General features: G+C 34.6%; 1 protein-coding gene across 4 annotated transcripts in view; it reads right to left on the bottom strand.

Moving 5' to 3' along the window:
- Window positions 1-27,662, bottom strand: part of SEC24B (SEC24 homolog B, COPII component) — an 84,070-nt gene that overhangs the window by 31,609 nt on the left and 24,799 nt on the right. For 2 of the 4 annotated variants that reach the window (XM_019741953.3, XM_019741954.3), the window contains exons 3-6: window positions 23,479-23,655; window positions 13,861-13,962; window positions 5,268-5,348; window positions 2,142-2,365 (exon numbers count right to left, since the gene is read on the bottom strand). In XM_019741953.3, the coding sequence (XP_019597512.2) occupies window positions 2,142-2,365; window positions 5,268-5,348; window positions 13,861-13,962; window positions 23,479-23,655 (584 nt within the window). The remainder of the gene's footprint in view (window positions 1-2,141; window positions 2,366-5,267; window positions 5,349-13,860; window positions 13,963-23,478; window positions 23,656-27,662) is intronic. The other 2 variants (XM_019741955.3, XM_019741956.3) reach the window with 1 other exon arrangement.

Raw genomic sequence — 27,662 nt, 5'->3', positions numbered from 1 at the left:
TAAAACTAATCTGTGGGATCAGAAATCAACTGTCAGTTGTCAAATTGTTTAGAGGGTTAGTGACTAGAAAAGACACCAGAGTCTCCTGGCTGTTGGTTACAGGAGTGTGTTCAATTTGTAGAAATGTATCAAGCTGTATGCTGTTAATTTATATACTTTTACGTAATGTGGATTATATTTCAATAAAAGGTTTTAAAAAATGAGAGTTGGGAGTAGATGATCTTTAACAGTCTACTTCTAAAGCTTTGGCTTTATGATGCTCATGTCAACTGATCAATAACTCAAGTTCTTTTTCAGTCTGTCTCTGTCCCCTTTATCCAAACTCCTCTAATCTAAAGCTAGAGTATAAAATGGATTGTGATAACAGAAGAATAGAATGAGGCTATATTAAAAATCTAGTATATTAAATATTAACTTTTACTTTTTTATTCCAAAGACAATCTCTTAACCTCTCCTATGTCAAGGGTCAGCAAACTTTTTCTGTAGAGGGTCAGACAGAAACACTTTAAAGTTTTAAGAGCCACATGGTCTCTTTTGCAACTACTCAACTCTACCCTTATAATGCCAAAATTGCCATAGATAATACGTACATAAAAGAATACGTATGGCTGTGTGCCAATAAAAGGATTTTTTTGTTTTGTTTTGTTTTTTACCAAAAACGGGAGCAGGCCAGAGTTGGCCCAAAGGACTTTTTCCTGATGTCATTATACAAAGCCACTTACTATCTCAAAATAATTTTTTTCCTTGCCCAACACTCCCTCCAAGAACCAGATTTTCTTTGAACTTGGTTTTCTTCTCATTAAAATAAATGATATATTATGATCCCAAACAGTAATTTGCCTAAAGCACATGAGTCAGATAAGAATGACTAAAAAAGTACTTAATCTGGACCAATAAAGCTATAAAGAAAAATCTAACAAAATGGAAGGCAGGTAAGTTTGTATTAACCAACTTTATTTCTGCAGTGGCTCGCCCAGTTTTCTTCTTCCTTCATACCCTTAATTCTAAGATTAAACTCCAGAAACAAATGGTATTCCTATTTCCCTCTAATATTTATTCTTAGTTTACCATAAGATGAAATTTCTATAAGGTTAGTCTACTAAGAGCAGTTTTTTAAAATAAGTAGTTATTTAAAAATACCTGTTACATTTGTACCTTCTGTTCCGTATTATTAAATTGAGACGGCAGTTAAGAGGTGACTCCAAACAAGGTCACGTCAGAATGGGTCATAACAGTAGTTAATGAACATAATCATTAACAAGCATTTATGTATGTGGAGGCTTGCACCAGCTCAGTTACAGGTCATGGAGGTTTCTTCAAGTTGAAAGTGGGAAGCAAAATCCCAAACCACATTTATACCATTTTTTTTTTTTTTTTTAGGAGAAAATGAGCTTAGTTATATAGAATTTAAAAAAAAAGTCTAGTTTAATTTCCTGATTATAAAATTAGTACCGGTGCAATGCAGAGACTCTGAAAATAAAAGTACAACATAGAAAAGAAAAATCACAGCTAATATCTGGATTCAAATATAACCTCTTTAAAAATTTGATATTTATATTTTTTCCCCCCTTCTTGTCTCCCGCCCCCCAACTCCGGTTCAAGCCATTCTCAGTCTAGTTGTGTAGGACACAGCTCCCTGGCCCATCCTGGTATTATGAGCCTTGCACTACCCCCCTGGGCTGAGGCAGTCGGTTGTCAGTCATAGGCCGCTCACAGCAGTCGCCGGCTGCTGGCCATTCATGCAGCCACTGGCCGCTTATGGCGGCACATGGTAGCCCGCAGCAGCACACAGTAGCCCTCACACCAACCTCTGGTTGCCCAGCTCCGGGAGAGCTGTTGTTCACAATCTTAGCTGTAGAGGGCATAGCTCACTGGCCGAAGGTAGTAATCGAACCAGCAACCTCGGCATTAGGAACACAGCGCTCCAACCACCTGAGCCACAAGGCCAGCCCCTATATTTCTCTTTATCTTTTTCTATGTATGCACACACAAAAAAACACTGGAATCAAATTCTACGTATGTTTGATCTCGGCTTATCTATATTTGTACCTATGATCCATTTGAATCCCCAGGGATTGTTAGAATTGATTAAGTTTCACAATTTTTAGAAATGCAATGTCTTTCTATAACTACATACATACTTGAGCATACGGCTGGAATCCAGAATACACTGGGCTACTGGGCTGTACTCCAGAACTCAGTGGTGCCGCAGCATTCTGGTAACCAGGCTGAAGAGTGGGATAACCATACCCAAATGGTTTAGCCATTTTTGAAGGCTGGGGGACAGCAGGCACTGGAGCTGGAGCAGGGTCAGATTCAGGAGCGGGATCAGGAGCAGGACTGCTTGCTGACGAAGAAAGCATATCTAACAAAGGGAAAAACATGGTTAACACCTGAAAACCTAACTCTATAAAGACTTGACTCCTGGAACTCCTTTGGTGTTCCCATTTTTTTTTCAACTTTTTATTATGAGAAACTTTGAACATACATAAAAGTAGAAAGAACAGAATAATAAACCCCACACACCCATCACTCAGCTTTAATAATCATCAATATTTTGCTAATCTTGTTTTATATGTTTCCACCCCATCTTTTTTTTATAATGAAGTATTTACAAGACAACCTCATATTTTGTGTCATTTCACCGACAAATACTTCATTAGGTTTGTATTTTTAATAGATAAGGTTTTTATATTTATACCATATATCATATATATGGTATAAATATATATAAATATGATATAAATGTAAAAACCTTATCTATATATAATAAATATAAAAACCATGTATCTGTTTATCTAGCTATCTACTGGGGGGTGCCAAAAAATGTATACACATGATTTGTATTCCTCTTTTGTTATCAGTATATATTGAATATTACAATTTTAAAACAGTTTTTTTCCTTTCTTAAAATGTGTATACATTTTTTGGTACTCTCTGTATGTACATGTGTGTATGTGTGTGTATATAAATAAATACAGTTGTTTTCCCTTTTATTCTTTAAACAGGAATGGGGCTTAGAAGCAGGAAGTGAAGCAAAGCAATAAAAAGGGTATCAACTACTATTTAACCTGCCTTTTATCTGACCCTGCTGTCTATAAAAAAAAGTCCATGGAAAGAGGGGCATATTTCTATAGTCCCCTAGAAGTCTGCATTATTTGCAGAGGCAAAAAAGTGAAAGTATGAAGGACAGTATCTAGAATAGTGTCTAGCTCCTAAAACAATGTCTGGTGTGTAACAGATGCTAATTAAAAGTTAATGAATGAATGTTCTTCCTTTATTTAAATTTAAAATAAAAACTAAAATTTGATTGAAACTGCAAAAAAAACTTTAATCATATACAAGAATAATAACAACAAGAAACCTTAAAAATTACTCTACTATATGTAACCATTATTAACATTTTGGTATACTGACTTAGTTTTTTCTTCAAGTCAAATCTATTATATAGATGTCTTTATAGATTTGTTGAAAAATACTTGTTTTTCATATAAAAATTATAGTCTTCACCAGCAATCAGACTGCAAAAAATATGTTCTCAAAGCATCCGACTTTAAAAAATTTATTTTTTAAAAGTTTCTTGAGAGATCACATCTTTCTACTGACTCTATTGGCTCTAATTTTGAACATACATTCCTAGGCATTCTGCTATTATCTTGCGTTAATTAAGCAAGGTTTGGCTTTCTGGTAACCTCCCAGACTTCTTAAAAGGACAAGAGCTTCAGTGCAGTGTCGTATCCATAGATCGTCTGCTTATCCCATCTCATGGTGATGGGACTATAAATGGGAAGGTCTCTTAACATGACAATAGTCATCAGCGTAAGATTCTAAGAAAGAACTAGAGTCACAAACATGGAGGTCTAAAACTTTTCCCCTTCTTTAAGAAATGGACAATATTTCATACATTTCTACAGCCCTAAAATCTACCCTAGTGCCTGATATATAGTAAATTTCAATTCACTTAATCTTACTGTTACAGATGTACACATCTGTTTATTTTTGGTGCAGTATAAATAGCTAGAAAACTTGCTGTTTCACTCATGTACTATCAAAGCACAGTTCATAAGATTAAAATTTGTTGATAAACGAATACAGACAAGCAGACCAAGATCTAACTCCAAGGCCATGATCTTTTAACTACACCACATTGGACATCACACTTCAGGTTAATTTGAAGTGCATGAAATACTATCTAGTTATAGCATTCATCTTTTAGCGAATTAAGTAATTCTTATCCCCTATTTTGATGATACTGATTGCTCCTAGAATGGTCCACAACTTCTTACACACACACACACACACACACACACACACACAGGTCCCTAGGGAAAAATATCCTTAACCACACAAAACTAAGTAGTTTATTCAAGTATTCTGAAATATTAAAAGGGAATTCTATACTAAGCTGAGAAGATTCAAGTTTTACTGATTCATAGGGTAATGACAGCAAGATAGTGTGTTTAGTTTTAAGTACAGCACAATCCAACTTCCATCCTGGATGATTACCAAAGTGACAAGAAATAAAGAGAAGGGCAAAATTACTTGTTCTGTTAGTCCTGAAGTTTGGAATCATTAGAAAAAGAAAGAGAAAACGAGAAAGGTCAGGTGTGGTTGTCAGGTGACAGAAGTGCTAGGAATGATACATAGGAGACAGGCGAATCAGGAAATCACACTACACGATATTATAACGAAATGATTATTAATTATAAAAGTTTGTATTGTTTTTCTTTCAGTACTATCCACTATTCCTGTTTGTATGTAATGACCAAAGTTATTTGCAGATACGGTTAAAATTAATGCCTCCAAAAAACTACACCCAAGTTGGTTAGTCTATTTACCTGGTGGAGGCAGCCAGGAGCCATAGGGGGAGTAAAGAGTCAAAGAATATTTATATTCAGAGGCTAGTTGGAAGGAATTCAAGTACCTAAGCATGAGAACAGAAATATAAAATTTATTTAAGGAGTTATTAGCATAAAAGTTGAAAGGAAAAGAGAAAATTACTCATTATTAAAAGTTTTTTAGAAGGAGGAAAAAGCTAGAGCCTGATAACAAAAATAATAAATTTTCTTAGGCCTCCCACAAACAACATTCATAGTTATTATATAACAATTAACACTATTAAATTAAGGCTGAGAAATACCACGAAAATGTCCCCTTTTTTCCTGTTAAAAATATAGCTTACTAATTATGTATATTATATGTTCGTGTTTAAAAGCAACTGATAGTAACCGTTCAAATAAACATCAAATAAGCACAAAACAAATTACCTGGGTAGCTGCCTCCTTCTAGGGCATCATAACTGTTGGGCATTGGAGAAGCACTGCTTGTGGTAGAAGAGCTGTCAACACCTAAAAGGAAAACCAAAGCATCTACTAAGTTTAAAATGATAATGTATCCCAGAGCAGCCTTAGGCAATTTTGAAAAAGACTTTTTGCTGACTCTAGTAAAAGAGTAAAATGACGGATGTTTAAAGACATTTAAAAAATACATGTATAAAGAATAGGAGATAAGAATAGGGAGAATATGGAGCTGATGAGTGAAATAAAATTTAATCAAACATATGTGATGGCATCTGAGAGAAGAACAGATATCAAACTACTCAAAATAGCCAAGTACACAAATATAAATTTTAGACTGATGAAGTATTAATACAGTTACACTTTAAAAACTGCATCTATCAAATTGCAAACTGTTAAATATAATTTATCAGTATTAGGATATTGTAAAATAAATTAAATTTTAATGACTTTTATAACAGTACAGCTATATAAATTCCTTATAAAAGAGAAGTCTATGGCTTGGGATACACAACAATCAAAATGACAGAACTAAATAGAGATGGTGGCTGGAAAACATTGTGAATGTATAAATGACACTGAATTGGAAACTTTTACATGATTAATTTTATATGATGTGAACTTCATCTAATATGTCAAGGTATTTCCATTGGGAAAGAATATTCTTTTCAACAAACCGTGTTGGGACAACTAGGTATCCACAAGAAGAGTAAAGTTAGACCCCCTTCCTTATACTTTACACTAAAATTAATTCAAAGTAGATCACTGACCTACATGTAAGCACTAAAACTATAAAACTCTTAGAATATAGGAGTAAATCTTCATGACCCTGGATTAGGCAATAGATTCTCAGATATAACATCAAAGGCACAAGCAACGAAAGAAGAGGTAAATTGGACTTCATCAAAATTAAAAACTTCTGCGCTCCAAACGATACCATCAAGAAAGTAAAGAGACATTCACAGAATGGAATATATTTTGGACTATATTTTCAAATCATATATCTAATAAGGGTCTAGTATCCGAAATATATAAAGAACTCTTATAACTCAACAATTAAAAGACAAATAACCAAATTAACAATGGGCAAAGGATTTAAACAGACATTTCTCCAAAGAAGATAAACACATGGCCAATAAGCTCATGAAAAGATGCTCAATATTACTGGCCGTTATGGAAATGAAAATCAAAACCACAATGAGAAGATACCACTTCACACCCACTAGGGTGGTTATAGTTAAAAAGATAGTTTACATCAAGTTTGGGCAAGGATGTGGAGGAACTGAACTATCATGAGACTGTAAAATAGTACAGCCACATTGGAAAACAGTCTGACAGTTTCTCAAAAGGTGAGACGTAGAGTTACTATACGTCCTGGTGATTCCACACAAGAGAATGAAAACACATCCCCCCACAAAAAGTTGTACATGAATGCATATAGCAGTATTATTCATAATAGCCACAAAGTGGAAACCCAAAGGTCCATCAACTTATGAATGAATAAATAAAATGTGACAAATGAACACAAAGGACTATTATTTGTCAATAAAAAGGAATGAAGTAGTGATACATGCCACAGCATGAACGAACCTTGAAAACATTATGCTAAGAGGAAGAAGTCAGTCACAAATAATCCCATATTATCCCATATTATATGATCAAAATAGACAAATCAATAGAGACAAAATGTAGATTAGTGGTTGTCTAGAGCTGAGTGTGTGTGTGTGTGTGTGTGTGTGTGTGTGTGTGTGTATGTGTAGGGGATAGGAATAAGAAGTGACTGGAGTTTCTCTTTGTGGGTGATGAAATGTTCTGGAATTATACAGTGATGGAATTATACAGTAATATACGCAACTTTGTTAATACAATAAAAACTGCTAAACAGTACAACTTAAATGAGTGAATTTTATGGTTTGTGAATTATATCTCAATAAGCTCTTATAAAAAATACCACAGCACTCTCTCTGATCAAGAAAAAACTTTTACATGTAAGTATCAAGAAATACTTATTCTTGAAAAAAATTAAGTCCAAAGATAAAAGATTATTTACATATGAAATTATTTCAAGAAAACATACTGCTACTTAATTATGCTGCTTAGCTCCTTTCATGTCAAATCAAATATTAATGCTCAAAAAATACTGCTCATTTTAATAATAATGCTATAATCAATAAGCTTTAAAGTATTATTTTCATAGAAATATTCTGATTTATTGATTGAATGATTTGAAATCTGTTAGTTTAAAATTCACTTTCAGAAGAAAAGAATAAATGCAAATCTCTATTTGGACTTGTTAAAACATCTAAGCAATAATAAAAGTTATAAATCCAGATGAACCACTAAACTAAACAAATAGACTCACACTTTGCTAAAACGTATTGTTCAGATTAATTCTAATTTGGTCACACCATCACTGCCAACATAAATCAAATAGGTACTTTTTTTTTAAAGGTAGGTTATGAAACTTACATGTTAATACTCTGAACATGCTTAAAAACACCTTCATTAATTCCCCTACCACCTCATAGAATAAGGTCTAACCGCTTTTGTATTGTCTGAAATAACTTCAAAATTTGGCTTCCACCTGTCCTTTTCACCTCCCTCTCTTACCTGGTTTTGTACCATCTTGCCTTCTATAATACTTTATGCTTCAGTCACACCAAACTTCTCACTCTACACCCAACACACCATTTTTTCCTGTTTTTATGCACAATACATGTTGGCGCAATAGCCTCGATTTCCCTTCGCCATGTGGCAAGTTTCAACTCATCCTTCAAATCTTCCATGAACCCTTTTTGACATGGTCATAGAAAATCATTTCCTCTCCTATGTAGGGACATTTTCTCAACCCTGAATTATTGCACTTTACAAGCTGTATTGTAATCATGTATGTATCTGCTTCCCTAACACATTATAAGTATATGAAGACAGCTAAACTATTGTATTGATCTTTGGAACCATTACACCAAGCAAAATCCTGCTTTCTGCATGCGTACAAGCTGGTTTCAGTTGAACGAACAGCTTTGGTACTTGTCCCCACTCTTAAACCTTACATAGGCACAGTTTACCTCATTCACTTCGCGCTATAATTAGTGATAATAAATATTCTGAGAACAAATGGGGGGGATGAGTCTGAATGTAGTACTTGGGAAGAATTTTCCCTCATTCTTTTGCTGGCTTCTATGTCGCACATTGAAAGAAGAAAAGGAGGAAGAAGAGAGGAGCTGAAATCTGAGGAAGTAACAAGGGGGAGAACAGTTCATAAGAATAGCTCAGAATCCTTGAAGTTGGGGAAAAGTAACAGGATGCTTTTAAGCCTTTCAAAAAAGACTAAAATATTTTCTCTCTAAAAGACAAGCAACATGGGCCAACAAAGTCCAACGCACCTACTGGTATGTCGTAACTTGAAATTAACCAGATAATTTGACATTTTATTTCCTCATAACTTGCATAAAACATGGAAAAAGTCTAATTCAAATTCCACCTCCACCACTTATCAGTTGAGAGAAAATGGACAAGACACCTAACATCTCTTAATCACTTCTTACTTGTTAACAACAGATTTTAAAACACCTACTCCACAGGACTACTGTTAAAATTAAACTGATATAACAGACAAAAATAAACAAGATACTAGCCACACTCAGGAAATATTCATTTTCTCTCTTCCCTCCCTCCCTCTCCTCAAACAATGCTACAAATGGGGGAAAAGAGAAAAAACAAGACAAGAACCTCCTGATAAAGCTAATTGTTTTTTCCCACACTCCGACCAAACATTCCTTAACATTTATCACTGCTAACACAATTACTTTGGATTTGTAAAAAACGGTTTCCTTCTTTTGGTAATGCTATGCTATACTCTCCCTCTCCAACCTTCCTGCTACCTAGGCCTAAGAACTCATTTTCCTCAGTGGATTATTCCAAGAGCCTCAAGTTTCAACATACTCCAATGCATTCTTCTGTAAGAGATCTTTCTAAAATGCAATTTTGGCTATGTTTTTCCCATGTAAACTCCTTACATGACTCTTCACTACCTTCAAGATAAAATCCAAACACCTTAACTTACTGAAATACAATAAGCCCTCACTTAACACTGGTGATAGCTTCTACAACTTTAAGAAACGACTTTAAGTGAAACAACGTATATGTAATGAAATCAATTTGACCACAGACTAATTGATATAAACAAGAGTTAAGTTCCTATGGCATCTCATCAATATAAGAAAATGATGTTATTTGAAGACCGGTTGTACAAGGTTCTTAAAGATCCTACCCAGCTGTCCTACCCAACCTAACTCAGTTCTTCTGTCCACTGTCCTTTGCAGACCATAGGTCCCAAATTCACTCCAGTTCCCCAAATATGCCATCTTCTCTCATGTTTCTTGCTTTGTTTTAAAAAGTACCTCTGCCTCCCCCCAGATCTCTCACCTCGCTAATTCTAACTTCTCCTATTAGATTCAGCTCAGATAACCACTGGAGAATCTTCCATCATCCCACCCTACATTTGGTTCCAGATTCTCCCATGTATTCCTAGAAAACACTATAATTAACATAGGACTTACTGTAATTTTGTTCTATATTCTAAAGTAGACTGTGAGCTTCTTGGGTTTTTAATGTAGTTTACAAATGGGGCATTATCAAATAATGTTTATAAATTGGTTGTTCAGAACTCAGATATATTTTTTCAGAGAATAATGAAATAACTTGTACTTGTTATACCAAGTAGTTTACAGACCCTTATCAAATCCATAATCCATTATTACTGATTAAATACTATATATCTGCAACAGGCTAGAAAAAATAAAGCAGTTAATTAGATTTGGGACTAGCCTAGACATCCAATCACCATTTGAACACTATTTCTATTTGAAAGTACCTTTTGAATTCTAACTCTAAACACTGGTACCAAATCTCCTTCGACTATAGCTCCGAATACTCTGCTGCCTCCTGCTGTACAGAAAGATGGAGCTTCCAGCTACAGCGATCGTATATACAGGATGTTCGCAACCTGCATGTTCAGGTAACAGGTACACCTACAAATACACTACATTTTCTTTTTAATGTAGAATACCAAAAACTCTCTAACTAATACTTTTCTTGATGGCATAGATACCCTTTTATATCCTTCATAGACCCAGAATATTACATTTGTAAAATTTTCAAACTATATTAAATATGTATTGAATTCAATTGAAAGATATTTACTTAATAAAATAGTATATTCATTAAAAGGAAAAATAGGTTTGAACCTTTTTAAAGATTCTCTTGGGGACTGGGGGAAAAGGGAGATAATTGGTCAAATAGTACAATCTTCCAGTTATAAGATGAATAAGTTTGGGGGAATCTAACATACAGCTTGGTGTTGTACTTAATAATACTGTATTATTTATTTCAATTAAAAAAAAAGAATTCTCTTTGGAAGTTGAAGCTAAGCATGCCAATATTGTCTTATCTATAGGAGTTGATTGACTTGTTCTGAGTCAAACTATATTACCTTTAAACATACCCAAGCAAACCATAACCATATCATTATCTCTGATGTAGTGCCTGGCACTGAATAATTACTATTAGTCTGTGTGAAAAGCAAGCAAAAACTGACCAGCACCTTAAAACTCATTATGAAAATCAAAAAAGTATTCTTTCCAACATCACAAAATACAGCATCAAGCTATCTCATTACCAGAGTTATGGGAAATAGCTTCCTGCTGCCTGTCCTCTTCCCAACCTGAAAATTCCCTAGAGGAAAGGTGACTGGGAATCTGTACAGCAGGTGACAGAACATCAGCTGCTCCAGAGGCTAGGGCTGATCACAGCCTGGAGTCTGAATTAGCCTTTGTCCCTCACTCCCCCCTTTTATTACACTTCTCAATTTTTCTTACTGCTTATTCCCTTTCCCATTTTCTAGTCAGTATTCATTACTATTACAAGTATGACAATACTTGTCTGCATTACTGTACCTAAAACTAGTGTAAATTCCACTCTAGCACTAACTAAAGGAATGAATACTTGTAACTGAATAAGCTCAAAAAGGAGAAGAATTTAAGATAGAACCATTATGGAAACCTGATAGCATGTTACTTGCTCAACCTTTCTGTAATTTTATTTTCCAACAATTCTGAACTTTTAGAAGCTTCCAACAAAATACAACACTGTTCCTATACAAAATCCTATTTTACTTCCAAGTATGAATATATGAGGAAAGTTTAAAAAGGAAGCCTATTTGTAGCACGTAATTTAAAAAATCTAATTAGATGGCTTAATGTAAAATTGGAACTGCAATCAAATAGTTTTCTTTTAAAACTGAAAGTTTAAAACAAACATTCCTGTACTTGACTGCTGGATAGACTTGCTGTCAAGGAAATCACAAGCTTTAACAAATGAAAATCTACAATTAAGTACAATAAGGCTGAATAATATATACATTAAATAATAATACTAATTCGTGGCCTGGGAAGAATGACCCACCAGTAGCAATGACCACACATTACAATCAGATCTTGGCTTCTAAAACACCCTTCTCCACTAAAGGAACCAGGACTTCTTAGAGAAATGCCTCATTCAAGGGTTGCAGCAACGTAAGTACGAGATGAGCTCGGAAGATCTTATTGAAGCCTTAAAGTACTTAAAGTAAGTGCCTAAAGATTCATGGGAACATTTTAAAAAGACAGAAGGAGCTGCCACTGGCCATGTCTAGGACAAATTGCTATCAAAATAACTAGTGATAGGAATGGATTATAACCCATTGAATAAAATAAGAATTCACAAGTCAATATAAACCCAAAGATAACAAGGGAGAAGAAAATGCTCCCCTAAAATGAAACATCAACTCATAAACATAGGAGAAATATTGGAATTAGAAAATCATCAATGAATGCTAAAATTAAAGTTTAATAAAGAACAGGACATAGACATAGTATCAAAGAATCTTCCTCAAAATTACTTAGTAATTTTAAGGGTGGGAGGCAGGACACCTGGAGAACTCGGGGAGACAGATCTCATCAAGGGATCAGTTAACATTATCAATATGGAAACAAATTGAAAACTGACATCACGTGCCTAAGAATGCACTGATAACACATTACTTCAGTGGTAATCCTGCCAAAAATGCATGACTTGAATCTAATCACAAGGATACATCAAATAAACCCAATCTGAGCGACACTGTACAAAATAACTTGCCTATATTCTTCAAAAATATCAAAGTGAAGAAAGAAACAGAAAGGTTAAGGGATTATTCTTTTAGTCTAAATAGAAATGACAACTAAATTCAATGCAATTAAATTCATTGGATCCTGGGCCATGAAAACAGCTATAAATGACCTTACTGAGGTTAGTTGTTGAGATTTGACTACAGACTATGTAGCAGATATTATTGTATCAGTGTCCAATTTCCTGAAAACTGTATTGTGTTTATGTTATATAAGACATTGTCTTTATAATTAGGAAATACGTACTGAATTATTTAGGGGCAAAGGTTCATGATATCTCCAACTTACTTTCAAATGATGCAGGAAAAAAATACATAATTATAAAGCAAGTGGGGCAAAAATGGTCTATCTAGGTAAAATGATTATGGGAGTTTCTCTTACTCTTTTTACGACTTTTCTATAAATTGAAATTGTGTAAGATAAAAAAATTACAAAAAGTTCAGAAAAGTAGACGGGTATTTACATATTTAGAATAAGAAAAATTACTCCTCCTCTGGAAACCTCTATTTTCACCCCCCGCCCATCATGCATAAGAATTTGAAATTAAAAATCCACAGGTTAATAGAAACTTTTAGTCAAATGGACTGTTTATAGAGCAAATCCTTCCACTCAATAATAAAGATAGCAGGAGAATCATGGTCATATATAATAACTTGAAAAGATCATTAACTTATTGGTTCAGTCTTAAACTATCAGAATTAATGGAATAACTGAACTGCTAATGTTCAGCAGTGTTCTACTAAAGGCAGAAAAGATATTGAAAAGGCAGCAACACATAATCCTATGAACAATTTCTTCAACTAGCAATATGGGAACGACTACTTCATGAAGCAGGAAAACAACTACAAATTTTGGGCTTTCTAAATATATAAGTGCCAAAAGGACCTCAAAGAAACATCCTATTTCTCTATCACTATTATAAAACCCAAATGGTTCATTTTCATTAGACTAAAGTAGCATGCAAAGCAGAAAATAAAACATTATTTCTAAAAGGGTGTTGTTAGAGCAATCATCAGCCAAAAGCTTCAGTCAGTGCTCATTCTTTAGCGTGACATGAGAGGAAACGCTTTTCTGAAAGAAGAAAGCACTCTAACATCATGAAAGATGTACCGTTACTCAATGAAATGGTAAAGATGTCCAAAGGAAGAAAAACAAAACAAATAAGCAAAACACCTCATTTCAAGTGACCCCAACCTTCTATAATCCAAAACAAGCAAGTTCATTGAGCTAAATCTGCAAAGAAACTTTTTTTAAAAAGGCTAATAGGACTGTGGACATTATTTATTTAAAAAACAAAAACAAAAAAAACACTTGAGTAGGAAAAGATCAAGAACTGGTGTAAAGCTAAAGCAGACCTGCTTCCTCATCCTCCTCCTCTTCCTCATCATCGGAAGTTGATGACAAGGGAGTTGGTGCGGAGCTAGCTTGATTATTAACATAGTCACCATACTGCATGCCTGTAAAGTGGAAAGCACAAACACAAGAGTCAAACCAACAGGAAAGATGAGAAGTAAAATTTGACATTGCATTAAAAGTGAGAAAGAACTCTGACATTACAAAGAGCATTCCCGCATGCATATTAACAAATTTATTATCAAAACTGGAACCGTTAGAAAATCTCTGCAAAGCACTTTAGTAAAAGCAGCTTTAATATGAACTAACTGATTTAAATGTGAAAAAAGTACCATGTATTACACTGAGAATATTTAGGAAACTATAACGATGTTCTCTGAAAATCTTACTGGGCTCTCTGCACGTTTCCCTTCCTTAACCGTAGGGCCCCTGTGGTATACTTCTCCTTTGGGACTGTGCATTCCTGGTGAGCTGTGATCATTTCTACTGACATGAATTTATACAGCATATAACACACACAGAGAGACTTGATACCTTCCTTCTGCTAATGCCACCTCAAGGTAACTCAGTTCTCATAATGGAAAAAGAATGACAGTTAAAGAAAAGAACTATATTCAGCATAGTTCTCTGCTCACACAGTAGATGCTCAAAATAAGGGTTCATTAACTGTGGCTCTACAAGTGCAACAATAACAGAAAAGTGAATTTTCTGAGATGGTTGATCATCTCAGCTTCAGCCTATTGCCTGCATGTAGGTCTAAAGTAGGTGAATGAGACCGGTCCTCTGTAAGATACACCAAGACAAGGCTGACTGTGTGTAGAAAAGACACAGCAGCTGGTATAATACTGTATAATACTTCCTGTATAATAACCGTATAATACTTCCCTTTAAAAGTTTTGATTGGATATTTTTATTTAATTAATCTGGTAAAATCAAGACAAAAAATTAAGACATCCACAGAAATATTAAAAGGGAAAATAAACTTAATTAAAAATAAAAATACTTTATAAAATAAGAATAAACCACCTGTGAGGAAAATCTTATAGCTCAGCTTAAAAAAAAAAGAAAAACCCAGAAAGTGTGTGAATTTTCAAGAACATTTCACAATATTGGAAGCACAATGAAGCCCAGTCTCAACAAAATCACATGGCAGTCCCCTGATGCTCTCTTCGTTGTTTTTTCAGCTGACCTTTTCAATTAGCATGGATAAACACAACTCATGTCTACAGTAAGAAAAGAGCTATTAAAGAGTACAATTTGAGCTTAGAAGGGTACATGAGTGAAGCTGTGATCGCCTCACTATGACTAAAAAAGTCATGGAAAAATTTCTAGCTTTACTGAAACATCTTCTACATATATATAAAATGGTAGTTAAGACAAGTTCATCTGAGAAAATAAAAATCAATTTAAATAAATTCAGACAATACAAGAAATAAACTTGATACCTTGAAAGACCAAATTCAGAGGGGCATGTTCCTCCAACAAAAGCCAAGTTAAAATGAAAATTTGACTATTATTAGACCTTAGGCTAAATAACTAACATGTTTACAATTAAACATAAGTTAACTGTAAAAAGACTTTATAGAAAGAGATTTAGAAATTCTTCAATTTAAGGACTTCCTTAAAAATGAAGTATTTTCTCAAAATGCAACTAGCATTGTACTTCATTCAATAAGCACACATATGTATATGCATACAGTTAAGAAGAAACAAGAAAAATTCCCTTTTCTGTGCTGAACTAAGAAATGCCAATAAGCAGGGGGAAAAAAATCAGAGGAGAATCCATTTTTTCCATGACTGAATGAATATGCAAGTTGTTGACTCTGTAACTAATCAAAAGAGCCCACGTACAGGGCACACCATATGTATTATAAGATAAATATTTTCCTCTCTCCAGATTTACTGAATAAAAAATAGATTTATTTCACTTATTATTAGAAAAATATCCCATGCTTAACTGGAAGCAAATGAGGTGGCTATACAATAATAATAAAATTTATAGAACTACTTAACACACTGGAACAAATCTATGAATAAGACAGAACAGAGTAATATTATTTATTATACTGCAATTGTCAATGTACTATATTAACAGAATGTCACACAACATCCTCAAAATTTTACTTTCCTGAAAAAAGATGCAATCCTTTTTGAGAAGTGCTAGAAATGAACAGTGTCAAGATTTAAGCCCTTCCCCAAATGTGACCCTTAATATACTCAGAATTTAGCCTTTCTTTGCTTATTCAAGTAAACTTTGTTAAAAGCTTGAGAATATTAATGGCACAAGAATATGATATTTTAGTTAATCCACAGTGGAATGGTAAGAGCTCCAGAGTAAGCATCAATCCATATTTAAGTGGCCTGCTCTAGACTGGGTCCAGTACATACAAAACGCAACCATTGAGGAGCTATGGTCCGACACAGGCTGACAGCCAAAGATCAGCTCTACCGTATGTGAACGGCTGTGAGAGCTTCCTGAGAGCCTTTACTCAGACTCTCTTGAAGAGCCAGAACCCATGCAGGAGATACACAGAGTGCATCTATAAGATGGTAGAATATGACATGTCCTCCAGAGCTCAGCCTGAAATCCACTGTAAAAATGTACATGGAGTACCTTCCACTCCAATTGCAACCACCACCACCACCAAATGGGACGGGACTGTTATATCCTAACTTTCTCTTAATCAGAGCTTCCAAGGTATGACTCTAGTAAGCCAAGAGGCAAAAAACACTTCATAGGTAGACTCTGACATCATGAAGAGTTCTGTACTTAACAGGGTCCCGATATTTTTAAAAAGACATTCAGTTTAAACTGCCCATTATTAAAGTACCTTCAGGCGAAACCCTCCAAGAGACCATACGCTTTGGGCTACTTAAGAAAAGGCATCTTCCCTGTTCCCTAGATACAGCTACCTTGGGAATAAATAAAACCAGTTTTAAGAGAACAAACCTCATGTGGAGGTTAGCTTTCTTAATTCAAGAGTTCAGACGTCTGCCTGTTGTCCTTCCTAAGTTGGTCTTCAAACTAGGTACACATACTAGAAAACTTTGCATGGGTTCTCACAAAAGAATGGTTTTAAGGGAATCGATTTCCACAGTACTCTTTCCTAAAACTTACCCACCTAAGAAAGTGCCTGTGTTAAAAACAGCCTTTCATTCACATTACAAAGAAAACACATACCCTTAACTTATCCTAAATTTTACTGTAACACATGGCCCTGAGGTATAAAAATCTCTCAGGTGCTAAAGGGAAACTGTCCCTTCCTTAAATGATTAATGAAGGCATCCTAAATCTATAGACTTTCTTTGACCTTGCCACACATGTTTCAGTTAAAGATGAAACATGTTAGAAACAGGGTTGGGTCTCACTGGAATATTCTTAATTCAGAAATATTGAAAAGTTCGGTGGTGAGGATGATGATGAATTTATTTAATAATTCTGCATATACATGTGATCCCCAATCACTACTGTAAAAAAACCCACTGCTTTTGAAAGAGTCCCATGAGAACAAAGCAAAAACATTAAGAAATATTGACTAGACAAGAAGCAGCACATTGTGGATAAAGATGGAGACTCTGGATTCAATTGTACGTTCTACTTCCTAACTTTCCTGTTCTTCATTTACATCATCTGTAAATAGGGTAATAACTACCTCATATAGTTGTTTTAGGATTAAATGAATTAATATACATATTTCATAGCTTAGAATGGTACCTGAAATATACTATATACTATATAAGTATTACCTATTATTTTAAAATATACCTTTGTGTATATGTATTTAATTAAAAACAATTATTTTCAGCTATTCCTGATAGGGCAAATAACTAGTTAGAAACAAACAAACAAAAAAATGTTTCACCAACCTGAGTAGTGTTCTCAGTAACATTAATTCTTTTAAAAATAAGTAGAATGTTTTCTGTAACCACTAATTTTTTTCAAGATATACTGGATAAAATTCATGAGATAAGTAGTTTACATGACTTCTTCCAGAGTCAATATGAGATGTTCAATAAAGTAGTTTACAGCCTATTTTATCATAACATATTTATAAAGATTAACATTTATCACTTTATAATATTTTATGCAATATTTAATTTACCTTCTCATTACAACAACAAAAAATTTACTGACAGGTAAATCTATTAGTACTTAGTAGTGTATGCTTTTTTTTCTTTTTAACACCTGGGAACATTCCTTTTTATCATGATATTCTCAATTCCTATGTAAAGATTTTTAAAAAGTTAAATATCAGCGTTTGATACACACAATACATATATTTAACATAAGAATACAATGCTTTTCAAGATGATCCACGCTTCATAGATAGCATACTGTTAGGTACTACTTTATTTCAAATTTGGTAATGAGAAACAGTATATTGACTCATTACCTAGTTTTTTATAACCTACTATACAAAAGATAAATTGTATTAGATCTTTGACATTTAAATTTGACTGAATTTAGTAATCTGGCTTAAAAGTTATATGCTACAATTTACTTCTCCGGAGTTAATGATACCCCTTGAAATTCTAGGAATACATTTCCTTGAATCAAAAAAATTACATCAAACTTTACGACAAAAAATTAAATTTGTCTCACTGGTTTGAAAAGGAGGACATACAAACTCCCAAGGTGGGAGCAAGACCCAATGCAGATCTCCTGCCTCCAAACCCAGCGCTCGTTTTACTGAATCAGTAATTATTCAAAATATTGTGAATTTCATTATACCATTGCCAATATCTTATCACATCCTTTCAATGTATTTTTATCAAAACCTCAACTTGTGATGTACGTCATTTATTTATGGGTGATATCTCTATAAAACCCAATTGGTAAAGGCAGTCCTCCTTTTATTGTTTACTAAAAAAAACCCTTCAACAATCTACTTTATGTGAACAAAGTTTCTCAGCAGTTATATGTCTGAAAATAAAACTATGAATGAAATTTAGTTCAGTTTATTTTATTCTAATAATGAATCATGCAATTCAGGGACACAAAACTGTGGTGGGGAGGAGGGAGAGGCACTCATCTCTCTGAAATATGTATTTTCAATAAACATGTACTTTCTATTAAAAAAATACAAAAAATCATGACCAACTATATATTAATAATAATTGTATTGATTACTTAACCCAGAAGAAAAAATGTTAATGCTTAGACTTATAGTCACAGACAATGAAACAAATGTTAAAATTTCAACTTATAAAATTGTGAAAGAGAAATATGATAAGAGTGATAAAAGTGTTTCTAGCTTAAGAATATATTATTACATTCAGGGGAGGGCATATGACATTAAGGAGAAAAAGAAAAAATGTAAACTTTCCAAATGTTAAAGAAGGTCTCATTTGAGTATTTTAAAAGGAGGGTAGTAGGTATCACTCCTGTGGATCCAAAGACTAATGTACTATCTTTGTTTTAAGTCAACATGTAATATGTTGAAAATTATATAACCGCAATTATTTAAACTTTTGGTGAAAAATTTTCGATGTCAATCTGAAAAACGTTAAAATAGTTACAGAGTTTTTTAAAAACAAGTTTAGGAGCTATGCAAGCAAAAAATTAAAGCCTCTCCTCTAAAACCAGTAAAAATGCTGAGTCCTTGAGAGAATAACTAAACATGGGTGTCTCTGAAGCTGGGACAAAAAGACTCACCTCTTTTAAGTAGTAATATTTCAGTAGTCACATCAGACCCATAGCATACCCTATGGAGGCCATACACCACACAACTGTAAGAGGCACCATTCACACAAACTACAACTTGCACAGCATACATGGTAGCCTTAACTCACACAAACATTTAGGCGTATACCCCAGATCTATCCAAAAGCAAAGATGCCACAAAGAAGCCAAACCCTACTTTAGAAAAAGGAATAATGAAAGCTACAATTCAAATGTCTCCAGTATTGTCTTTTTGTAACTTATTTAAGCAGCTTATCTTAGGTAAATCAAGAGTTTATTATCAGCCAATAACAAAAAATTCAGCCTCATTTTACAGAAACAGCACAAGATAAAAAAGCCTGAGTTAAAAATCTTTCAGTCTGCTACTTACTAGTTTATCATTTGGTCAGGTTACCTAATTTTTGTGAATCTAATTTTCCTCCTGTATGAAACAGGAATAATATCTACATCGTAGGATTGATATGGGGATTAGATAAAATAATTAATATAAAGTATCTGGCACATTGTGAGTGCTCAATAAATGGTAGCTCCTTCTCTTTTCAAATCTATCTTTTTAGTAAGGAAAAAATAAAACAATTATGATTATTGAGTGAGCGAGTTTACAGTAAGGTGATAACATGGTATTTAAGGTAAAGTGGTCAAAAAGAAAAATATTATAGGAAAAAAGAAATTAGCAGGAGCAATGTATAGGGTCAAAACAAGCAAGGTATTACAAACAAAAATGGAAGGAGTCATAAATGCAGAGGAAAGACACCATTCAGTTAGGGCTTCAATCTACCCTCACCCATGACAAACAAAACTTTCCTACCAGCCTTTCACTTTGAAGGTAAACACTTATAATAACTAGATTCTAGTCCCAGTATAGCTGGTTGGGAATCAATGGACACTCCTGGATGCTGTAGTTGGTTTTCCTATAAATCCAAATAAGAAAATTTATAATGTATAATCTGATCACATTATAGAAAGGCTTCTGTTGATCACATAAACACTCAGCAGGTAACAGGCAGTGAAATGAGCCTATGGATTTATGATGCTTTTTCCAAGTTTCAGAACATACGAGACTTCTTCATATTCAAGGTCAGGTTGTCATTACACAGTGAGTACAGTCCCTAAAAACACTGGCTGCTCTGGAAATATAAACTATAGGTTTCTAAAAACATATCTCTCATCAAATGAAAAATTCAGTATATTAATCTGAAACATCCATAGATTTGGAATTTTAGCTAGGCAGAAAATAACCATGAATACTGCCCCCAAAAATGACAGTGTGGGGAAACATGGTCAAAACAACACATTTTAGTTGCCTGTCACTTATTTAGCACAATGAGAATACTGGCAAGCAAACAAATAAACTGTATTGTTTGTCAACGCTGTGAATGTGGTTTACAATTTCATTCCCAAAATAGGGTTACTTTCCATTAATAATGATGAAAAGCACAGAAATCATCAAATAGGATATGCAGATATGTTAAATAAGGAAATCTTGGGTACAATGTCCTAAAAGAAGCTATAATCTTTAAAAAATAGGAAACACATGATCCATAATAGAGGGATGTATTAGTAAATTATAATATATAATACACTGACACAATGAATTGTTAGTCAGGAAAATAACTATAAAAGCTATGTAGATAGATGAAGAACTGGATAATTCAATAAATGTAAAAGCAAAATACAAAATAATATTTAAACTATGCTTGCAATTACATAAAATATAAACTCATAATTAGAGATTGGAAGTTAATATATAAAAAAGAAAAGTTATGTTTGAATTGATTATACCGTATTTCCCCGAAAATAAGACTGGGTCTTATATTAATTTTTGCTCCAAAAGATGCATTAGGGCTTATTTTCAGGGGGTGCCTTATTTTTTCATGTACAACAATCTACATTTATTCAAATATAATCATGTCATCTTCTTCTGGAACACTGTCATAACTCTCCAAACCCCGAATTCCGACTTGAATTTCTTGTGACTCCATTTCCTGTAGAACCATTGGTCCCAATCTCTCATGTCCAGCAATAGAGCTCTCCTTAAACGAGCACTTCTTGTCCATGTAGCCTGTTCGTAGTGCACTGGCAACACAGCTGTCAGTGACTTTATCCCAGGAATTCTTCACCCAACTCACAACCTCTTGCAGGCTAGGCTTCACAAAGTTTCCACGCTGATTTCTCTCCATTCTATTTTCAATGTAGTCATTGATTTCCATGTGCAGATGGTCCTTTAATGGCTTGTTTATTGCAATATCAAGAATCTGGAGATAGGCAGTCATTCCTGCAGGAATCATTATTTCTTTTACTCTTCTCTCTGCAAGGAAGTTCTTCTTGTCTTTAGTGCGGTGAGTGCTGGCTGAATCCCAGACTAGCAGACCTCTTTGGTCACCTCGCAAAACAAGTGGCAGCATTAAACTGACCCACTTCCTTATAACTGCTTGTGTACAACAGGCTTTTTTGGTTTCAAGAACATAAATGCCTGAAACACGTTCAACCTTATCTTTCTTGCCCTTAGTGATGATTAGAGGTAGCGCTTTCTTTCCATCAAGACGAATTGCCAAAACACAGGTAACACATGCACTTCCGTAACCAGTGGAGGGAATGTAGATTGACGAGGCACCCCTCTGATCAATTTTCATTTGAGATCCTTGGCCCATAAACACTGCAGTTTCATCCATAGCAATCATGTTGGAGAGTTGGTATTTAGAAAAGTTGGTATTTAGACTTGAATGCAAGTGCGCATTTAATAACTTCAGTATCTTCCTGCTTGAACAGTGTTGTTGATCTTAGAGAAAATTCATATCGCTGAAGGAAGCCAGCCAGCCAGTGTTGTGATGCTTTCAATTCTTCCAAGGATGTTTCTAACTGTGGTACCATTGCAAGGGCAAATGCTTGAGTATCAGTCCCGCGCACAACCAAAGCCTTTGCTCTCCTGTCAGCTATCCATTCACAGATGATGTCTTCCAGCTCAGGAAATAATGGTTACCGACCTGATCCACAGTTGTGCTTCTTAGCGTTTCCCTCGTCCACCTGTTGACTGAGGTTATCATACTCTGCTCGCCATTTTCGGACCATTCAGAGATACTACTACTTCTCTTTGCAGAGAGCCGTAAGATTCTTCCCCTGGGAGTCCTCCACAATTCCTTTCTTGTACTCGACAGAATAGCTCTTTCTTTTTGCTCTCATCTTGTCTGGGGGTCAAAATATTATTCCCTTTAAATTTACTACTAAATCAAGTTTTAACTGAAGACTTACAAGACAGGAATGGCAACAAAAAAGGACGACAGTTAAGAATGGTGGTCCACACAAAAGCGACGAAAAATTGCAGGCACCAAAATTCAGAAAATGTTTATTTCACACGAGTGCATTAAGTACATCTGTTACAACACACAATGTATTGAATTATGAAGATTCAGATTAGACACAACCACGTCCATTCATTATCAGTGTGCACATTATTCGTGCGTTGTATCTGTACTCCAATTGGTCATTCGGCAATAAGTCTCGAATTCATCTGTTTCCTTAAGCATTTACCTCTCGTCCAAAGGTACCCGCTTGGGTATTTACAAATACTTAATTATAATTTACATTATCATTTATTTTAAGTATTAATATCAATAATATTATTTATTTGTATTTAATTATATATTATTATTTTATAATTCAATACGTCCATCATGTGTTGCAATGGACGTACTAAATGCGTCCAGCTGGTTGACGATCTTAACTGGGGCTTATTTTTGGGGTAGGGCTTATATTATGAGCATTATGCTAGGGCTTATTTTCTGGCTAGGACTTATTTTCGGGGAAATACGGTAAATGACTTTTTTCATATTTTCTAAAAATTATGGTTATACAGTTTGACTTCTAAAAATCAGCAATTTGAATCCGGTATGTGTGTATATATGTGCTACACATATAGTAGAATGAAGTTCTCCAGTACCTTTCTGTTGTAACAGCTCTGATGGCTGCTGGGTAACTGAGGCCACAGGCTCAACAAGGTGATTTGCAGTGGGAGGTGCTCTTGCTGATGAGGCTCCTGACACAACAGTGGATACCGCTGGGCTGGATTCGGGCGGCTGAACAGTTTGCATCACAGGACAGGATGAAGACTCTGCAACTGAAAACAAGAAACTATCTCACCCACAATAATAAACTTGAAATATATTAAAAACCAACAGAATACAGTTTATTTGAAGTTCTTGTAGAAACTTCACTAGCAACACATTTACCTAGTAATTTATATCTAGAAAATAAGGTGGTCCAAAGAAATTATTTTCAAAACAACCAAAAACGTACCAAAGTTTTGATAATCTTTAATAGGAAATGTCCTAAAACATTTCACAAGCTTCCTTAGTTTCTTAAAATAAACTCAAAACAGATTTTCTTTACTAACTGGTAATCACTGCTATTAATTACTATACTATGCAATGGTACCTCAGATAAGAAGACTAATAGAGGCATTTGCTTCTGCAGTAATGTGGTTCATGAACTCCACAAATGTTCCCAGTATCAGCTCAGATCTCATTTTGTATTGAAAACTGCACCAGTGTAGAATAAACACTTCTCATTTGCTGTTTCTAATCAGACGCCTTATTTCACATTTAACTAAGCAAGGGCCTGATGGTAACACTAGGTTGGACTTGTGGAATAAAGTACATGTGATTCACACTGGGCCTTTGTGATAGTTCAAATTGCCTGACCTAGAGGGTAATCTTCAGCCAACCAAGAGAAAACTGAAAAATCTATGCAACAACCTAAGAGTCCATCGACGGATGAATAAAGAAAATATGGTACATATACACATTGTGTGTGTATATGTGTAAACATACAATAGATGAATGGATCAAGAAAATGTGGTGTAGATACACACAGAGAGGAATATTATTCAACCATAAAAAAGAAGGAAATCCTGCTACTTGGAACAACATGGATGGACCTTGAGGTATTACGCTGAGTGAGGTAAGTCAGACAGAGAAACACAAATAGTGTATTATCTAACGTATATGTGGAATCTAAGAAAGCTGAACTCATAGAAACAGAGAGCAGACTGGGTTGCCAGGGACTGAAGGGGAGGGGAATGTGGAGAGGCCAATCAAAGGGTACAAACTGCTAGAATGAATAAGTTCTTGGGATTTAATGTAAAGCACAGTTGACTATAGTCAACAATACTGTATTATATATTTAAAAGTTGCTGAGAATAGATCATAAATATTATCACCACACACATAGAAAAGGTAATTATGTGAAGGTGATGGATGTATCAATTAACTCTACTGTGGTAATCATTTTATAGCATATGTATATCAAATTATCATATTGTACACCTTAAACTTATACAACATTATATGCCAATTATATCTCAAATCTGGGGTAAAAAACCTAAGGCAAAAGACTAGTAGTAAGCAGTGGATGTATTTACATACTAAACGTATGCATACATAGGTATATGTATTTACATACTAAACATATACATGAGTATGTATTTACATACTAAACATATACATACATAGGTATGTATATACACACATATACAGACACGTTATGTATGTATGTGTATATATGTAGGATGTGTGTGTGGTGCATGTGTGTGTAACTTAGGTCTAAGACTGAAACAAATGTAGAAATACAGTGACAGAACAAAATGTGTCCCTATAATGTACAAATGATATAAACATGGGGAATGGGGAAAGAAGGTGGAAGGGAGTCTAAGTATGCTGATTGCTTCATCATTTTTAGGAAGAACAGACGTCATCATGGGAGACTAAAAACATAGTCACATTATTTTGCTGTTCCTTAAGAAGGGGATTCTATTATCCCACCCCTGAATTTGGGGCTAACCCTGACTAGCTTTAATCAACAGAATGTGGCAGAAGTAATGGTGTGCAGGTCCCATACCTCAAGTCTCAAGAGGCCTTGCAACTTACGCCTTTCCACTCTTGCAATGTGCCGACATCGTGTAAGGTGTGTAAGGTAGTTTAGTCAAGTGGAAGTCAACTTAGGTGCCCAGTCAACAGTCTACACCAACTGCCAGACATGTGAATGGAGCCCTAGGAGAACTCATCCTTCAGATTTCAGCTCAGATGTTGAGTATCAGGGAAAATTTCCCCAAGCGTCATGACTAATAGATGGACCTGGAGTGCGCTGGCCAAGCACCATATATCTCTGCTTCACAATACTTAAATAATAACTTTTACATTCATTTGTGTTTATTTGGATAATGTTTGCTTCCCCACATAGATTTGCAAACTTCATGAGGATAAGGATCAAATATTTTTACTCACTATTTCATCTCCCAGCATTAAAACAATGCCTGTCAGAGTCGGCTTTCAAATGTGTCAAATGAATGGAGAAAAGTTCTACAAACATTAATGACCATAGAAGCAGGCTAGCCAAAAAGAAAGTGTCCCTTCCACAAAGAATTTGATAGAATAACATATAAAACTGGCATTATGAAAAATGAGCAGCTGTATTTCTGCAGGTATGGGATGTTTAGACAGAACTCACGATTCAAGAGTAAATCATGTCTTCCCCCCCCCCCCTGTATTTAGTAGTTCCCTACTTCGTTCTTGTAGTTCCTTAGCAATTGTGTACAAAATTCTTTCAGAACTAGAGATTAAATAATCCTCAGCTAATAGCACCACAACACATTCAAGTTATTCAAGCTAGAAAATTTAAAAGGTATCTTTTATTCTTCCTTTTGGTTCATAAACTGTATCAACAAATCCCCGAAGTCATCTCTGTTATCTGTCTTATGTCTAAACAAGTCCCAGCCCAAGTCACCACCCTGCATGTAAATAATTGTAGTGATTCCTTCCTAGCTTGTCTTCCTGTCTCCAAATTCTTCCTCCTCCAGTCTACCTACCACACTGCTCATAAAGTTCTGAAACATAAATCATATAGTGTCACCCCTGGCTTAAAAACTTTTGATGGCTGCTGGACCACATAGGACCAAGCTTGTTTTTCCTTCACCAATTCCTCTCACCTTTCTAATAGTATACATAGCATGGTAGAACCTAAGAAATTGGTAACGCAGGAAAAGGGACACCTGATAAAGCCAAGATCCGAAGGAAGTGATCACAAAGATGAACGTCGCATCTTATGAGTTTAGAGAAGGAATCAATGTAGAAAAATTTACAAGTGGGAGGTACAATGTTGAGAGAAGAGAAGGTTCAAGAGTAGCTTTGGAAAAACTGAAGGAGTATGAATGTGAGGGAGCCAAATTATGTTATTCCTATCTTGCAATTCTGCAACCTCATAAGCTTCCAAAGCTTTTCTCTACGGTACTATTTATACCTCCAATGTAGTTTTCTACTTCATTTCTAACTTGTATTTCTTTGTCCAGATAGTCATCTCCTACAGAGTATTTATTTTGCTTTTCCTCAGGCACATCACCCCCCTGAGATAATACATATAATACTGACTTATCAGTGACTATGTGTTAGTGTCACTTATGTTGTGGATTTTTATACAAGGATTATATAAATGTTTGCTATTATTATTTTCATAAGTAGCTTTTTAAATGCTTCGTTTTATAAAATTATACATAGTAAAACAGCAGTAATCAGATAGTACAATTACTAATTACAGAGTACTATTGTGTAATATGCTATTAAGATGTGATCCTTATTAAGCAAGGAATAGTAAAAATAATTTTAATAATTTTTTTTTCTGGGGCAGCTGGTGGCTCAGTGGTTAGAGCACACTGCTGGCGACCAAGGTCAGTGGTTCGATTCCCACATGGGCCAGTGAGCTGCACCCTCCACAACTAGATTGAAACAAAGACTTGACATGGACCTGATGGGTCCTGGATAAACATAGTTCCCCAATATTCCCCAATTTAAAAAAAATTTTTTTTTAAAATATATATTTTTTCTGGCAAAATTCTTGATCTTGGCAACAAGATTTATCTTGCTAAGTTTTAAAATTATGTACTTTTCAAAACAAACGGTAGTAAAAATTTTAAGAAAATGGCTTTAAATTAACCTCGAGTTTCAGTACTTATCTTACTATCAAAGATTGGTACCTTTATATCCCAAAGTCACACACTCAACCAACTTCACCTCAATCTAAAAAAGAGTTTCTGAACCTTGAGAGATTTAACTACATTGACAGTTTAAAATTTTT

Source organism: Rhinolophus sinicus, chromosome 1 (genome assembly GCF_057876585.1).
Source record: "Rhinolophus sinicus isolate RSI-liver-muscle chromosome 1, RSI-T2T, whole genome shotgun sequence".
Classification (NCBI taxonomy): domain Eukaryota; kingdom Metazoa; phylum Chordata; class Mammalia; order Chiroptera; family Rhinolophidae; genus Rhinolophus; species Rhinolophus sinicus.
Note: the sequence above shows the minus strand (reverse complement) of the source record. Positions and strands in the feature narration are given on the sequence as shown.